The following is a 4,243-nucleotide window of genomic DNA, read 5'->3' as shown; positions in this document are numbered from 1 at the left end:
GGTTGGTGAGCAGCAGCCGCGGACGCTGCGATTCAATTGCCTCCGCAATTTGCTGAAAACCGTAAATAGACGCCTCCGAGAACAGCCAGTACTTAGACTGAAGTCTTCAGTACTCTGCCTCCCGTCCATCGTTGACAACTAGCATTTGCAAACGCGTCCCAAAAGCAGCTGTTAGGCAATCTACGATTCTGACGTTTAATTCCATCTTTGATTCCATCTTGTGCGGCTGTTGACATATGGTAGCTAGCATGGCGGCAGCTTGAGCTCGCGAGGGCCCACTACATTATCCGTGTCTGCGTGTCTGTGTGTCTGCAAACGGCCAAATGAAGGGAGACTTTCTGGATAAGCGAGACAGCTACACACATAGCAGCTGGATAGTACGGAGTTCGAGATGGATAGCGCGTGGCCAACCACTCGCGCTGCGAGCCTCCGCGTACCACCTCCCACGGAGACGGACCACGCAGCTTGGGCTTGGCCACATGGGCTGGGCAGAGTACTTAAGTGTTGACTGGAAAAAAAATTAAAATTTGGATGGAGTGAAAAATTTGTTCCTGGATCTAGAAGTTTTTGGAAAATATCCATACTTTGACATTTGAGTAATAAAAAGGTAACTTTATCATATAATAGTATCATTTTTCAAAATACAGCGTTGAAGTAGAGTCTCACGTACACTCATTCACTCAGATATCTCATTGTAGGTGGCATATCAGTTAATAATATTTTTTTTCCAAAAAGTATTGTAGATGTAAAGACTCACATGCACATACTTATCCTACGAATATATATATATATATGTGTGTGCGCACCCTACCCTAATGCACACCTCCATCACTATGTAAGAAAGTAAAAAAAAACAACACATTCATCAGAGACGCAGAACTAATATGGGGTATGAAATTCTTAATTAGAGACGCGCCTCAACTACACACGTCTCTGATACGGTGGTCACCCATAGCTGTACACATGACGCGTCTCTGATATTAAAGAATAGAGACGCGTTTAAAGAAAACATGTCTGTGATTATTTAGAAAGTTATCAAAGCCACGGTTTATTCAAGAGCGTCTATGATGAGAACACTTATCAGAGAGGTGGTTTATCCACCTGCGTCTCGGATTACGTGATATCGCTGCTGCATCTCCTTCCAGCCTTCAATCCCTCCAGAACCTTTATCCTCATGCCTGTTTTGCCTCACCCCCCCCCCCCCCCAAGGAATCAGGCGGGGATGGCCGATGGCCGGTGGATTTGGCAGGCGAGCTGGACCTGGCTCCAGCAGCACGCCGCGAGTTTATGCGGTGACTAGCGCATGATGCGGGTGAGCGGCCCGCTGTGCAGCAGGTACCGGGTAGGCACAGCCGCACCACAGTCACAAAAGTTCCCGAATCGATGGATCGAGGAACGTGGTACCTTGTTTAAGAGTGATTTTAACACTGTTGGGACGAAAATGTACCCGCGTTTCCGGTACGCGAATGACGTTCCCAGAATGAGGAACATGGTAACGTACCACGTTCCCGGTGAGTGTGAGCCGCACATGTGCCTGCACGGTTGCAGCAGCAGGACCAACGCTCCCTCGCCTCATTGCTTTGAGTCACGCATCACCAGCTCCATCCGCCACGGCGACGCACACCAGTGCTGCCTAGCTCCCTCCCTCTCTTTTCGTTTCCCCCTCTATCGTGAGCATCTGAATGCGGAGTGCTCCTGCGAGCGTCGCGGCGAGGCCATCATCACCGGCGAGCTGAGGAAGGGCTGAGGAAGTCCTCCGCAAGGGCAGCGAAGGGAGCTCGGCTCGGCTTGAGCTAGGAGAGAGAGATTGGGGAGGGAGGGAGAGAGGTGCAGATGGAAGAAGATAAGATTATGTAGGGGGGGCTTTTGTAAATATTTATCAGCGTGGCACCACGTGGCATGCCACGTCAGCATCGGAAGCTTGTGTGGCGTGTTTGAGACCTCGGATGGATCACTTAATACAGTCTAGAGATCCAAATGGATGATTTGAGAGTTTAGGGATCTAGATAAAACTGCAGGACAAGTTCGGCGATTTGGACTGCAATTTACTCTTTGATCTTTATAAAGGAACTCCAAAATAAATCCAAAGCCAGGCAGCCAGCAGACGATGCATAGTGTTGACGTTGTAATTAACCTCCAAAATAAATCAACGTGTGTGCGGTTTGACGTAGATGCTTCGAGATGGCACAAAGTTTTAGGCGGTTATCTTTGAGCCAAAATAGCACCGAGCCAAAATGTCTACAATTTTAAATGGAGGGAGTAATATGGGAACACTGAACTCAAAATGAAATTTGTTGAACTCGTCAACCGACAACATCAGATATTATATATACTACTGTAGTAGGCAACCCTAATCTCCAAAGGAGACTCACTGAAGTCTATTCCGCTGCTTATTATTAGACGCACGTCTAAACATCCATATTATTCTTGCGCCGCACCGTGTGAAGTGGGACGGATGGAAATCTAGCAGCGCCCGTATACTTTGCAGCAGTATACAACATAAGAACCATATATACGTATATATAGAATTACCAACATTCTCGTGCATACACTTAATTAGTAAGAGAGACAAGGAACAAACAAGATTAACACTTGCACAACATAAATTGGCACAGTAGTACAACATAACACCACAGTCTTACTACAGAAGCCATGAATGGCCAGTTATTACTTATACAAGTACACAAACATGTGTGCACATACATGAACCATGTTACTAGCAAGTATACGGTGGCATCATCAGAATCGTACTCACGTATATTCAACTTTTATGGATATCCGCCACCACTTCGGGCTGATCCAGAACCACTTCCTGAGCCGTTTCCATATCCACTTCCGCCTGGACCACTTTGCCCACCGCCGCCGCCTTGACCACCAGCCTGAGCATATCCACCACCATAAGGTCCATACCCACCAGCTTGACCATAACCGGAACCGGAACCTTGTCCAGAACCACCATGTTGTCCACCGCCACCACCGCTACCACCACCTTGCCCACCTGCTTGAGCATAACCACCACCATACGGACCATATCCGCCAGCTTGACCATAGCCAGAACCCGAACCAGATCCACTTCCAGACCCACCATTTTGTCCACCGCCACCACCTCCACCTTGGCCACCACCCTGGGCATACCCTCCATTGTAGGGTCCATACCCACCGGCCTGACCGTACCCAGAACCGGAACCAGAGCCATAGCCAGACCCACCATTTTGTCCACCCCCACCACCTCCACCTTGTCCGCCTCCTTGAGCATAAGCTCCACCGTTAGATCCATACCCACCTGCCTGGCCATACCCAGAACCAGAGCCTGAACCGTAACCGGATCCTCCATTTTGCCCCCCTCCACCCCCTCCACCCCCACCGCCTCCACTAGCATATGCACCACCAGAAGACCCACTTGCCTGGCCATACCCAGAGCCAGAGCCATAGCCAGATCCCGAGCCGGAACCATCCCCTGACCCACCTCCTCCTCCTCCTCCACCACCACCACCCCCAGCACTCACATATCGAGAAGCCCTTGCAGCATTAGATAATCCAATGCTAAGGAGGACAATGAAGCTAAGTGCCACGAACTTGGTTCTAGCCATTTGTGAGCTACCAAGCTTTGTGAACTTGAAGGACGAGATGAGCAGGAAGTGAAGGTTGCTTGGCTATTTATAGAGCTGGAAGCCTGTCCCAGCTATAGCCTATAGCCCAAGGCGTCATCACTTGCTCACCAGTTGTTAGAGTATAGACAATTGGTGATTTTGTGTGCTTGGAATGAAAACAACAGGTAGGTACAGCGTGAATTTTGTGAAGATCATATATCCAGCACTTATTTTTCTCACTTGGGTTGACTGTATTACGTGTGAATTGAGTTGATAACGTGGCAAGTATGAATGTCACGTACGCTTTGACCATGCATGCATGGAATAGGCGGAAGCAAGTGTGTGAGAGAGAGTTGCTGCCACTAGTTACGTTGCAACTCGGAAGTGGGGTTTGGGTACAATTATACAGCACAGTAATACACCATATATGGTGTAGGTTATTACAACCTGAGGTAAGGTACGTTTCCGTAACAGACAAAATTTTAACTAACTTGGACAACGAGTCATCTTTTAGCTGCCTATAGTTTACACTACTTAATCGGTAGTTACCAGTAATATAAGTAGCTAGGTGCATCTTATCGTAATGGTTAATTAATCGAGTTAATTTGAGACGTGGTAGCTCAATTTACATAGTTTCATGAGTTCTCGCAGAG

At 48.1% G+C, this 4,243-nt stretch overlaps 1 protein-coding gene across 1 annotated transcript; it reads right to left on the bottom strand.

Annotated features, from left to right (window-relative positions):
* Positions 1-2,573: 2,573 nt before the first annotated feature.
* Positions 2,574-3,605, bottom strand: LOC112876888 (putative glycine-rich cell wall structural protein 1). The gene has a single exon (XM_025941068.1). It carries the CDS (start codon positions 3,588-3,590, stop codon positions 2,769-2,771), a length of 822 nt encoding a protein of 273 aa, XP_025796853.1. The 5' UTR covers positions 3,591-3,605; the 3' UTR covers positions 2,574-2,768.
* Between the last annotated feature and the right edge of the window lie 638 nt (positions 3,606-4,243).

This window comes from Panicum hallii, chromosome 9, assembly GCF_002211085.1.
Source record: "Panicum hallii strain FIL2 chromosome 9, PHallii_v3.1, whole genome shotgun sequence".
NCBI lineage: Eukaryota > Viridiplantae > Streptophyta > Magnoliopsida > Poales > Poaceae > Panicum > Panicum hallii.
Note: the sequence above shows the minus strand (reverse complement) of the source record. Positions and strands in the feature narration are given on the sequence as shown.

What these genes read in the sequence shown, in the direction of transcription:
- LOC112876888 (XM_025941068.1), bottom strand. Translation starts at nt 3,590, where the DNA reads ATGGCTAGAACCAAGTTCGTGGCACTTAGCTTCATTGTCCTCCTTAGC.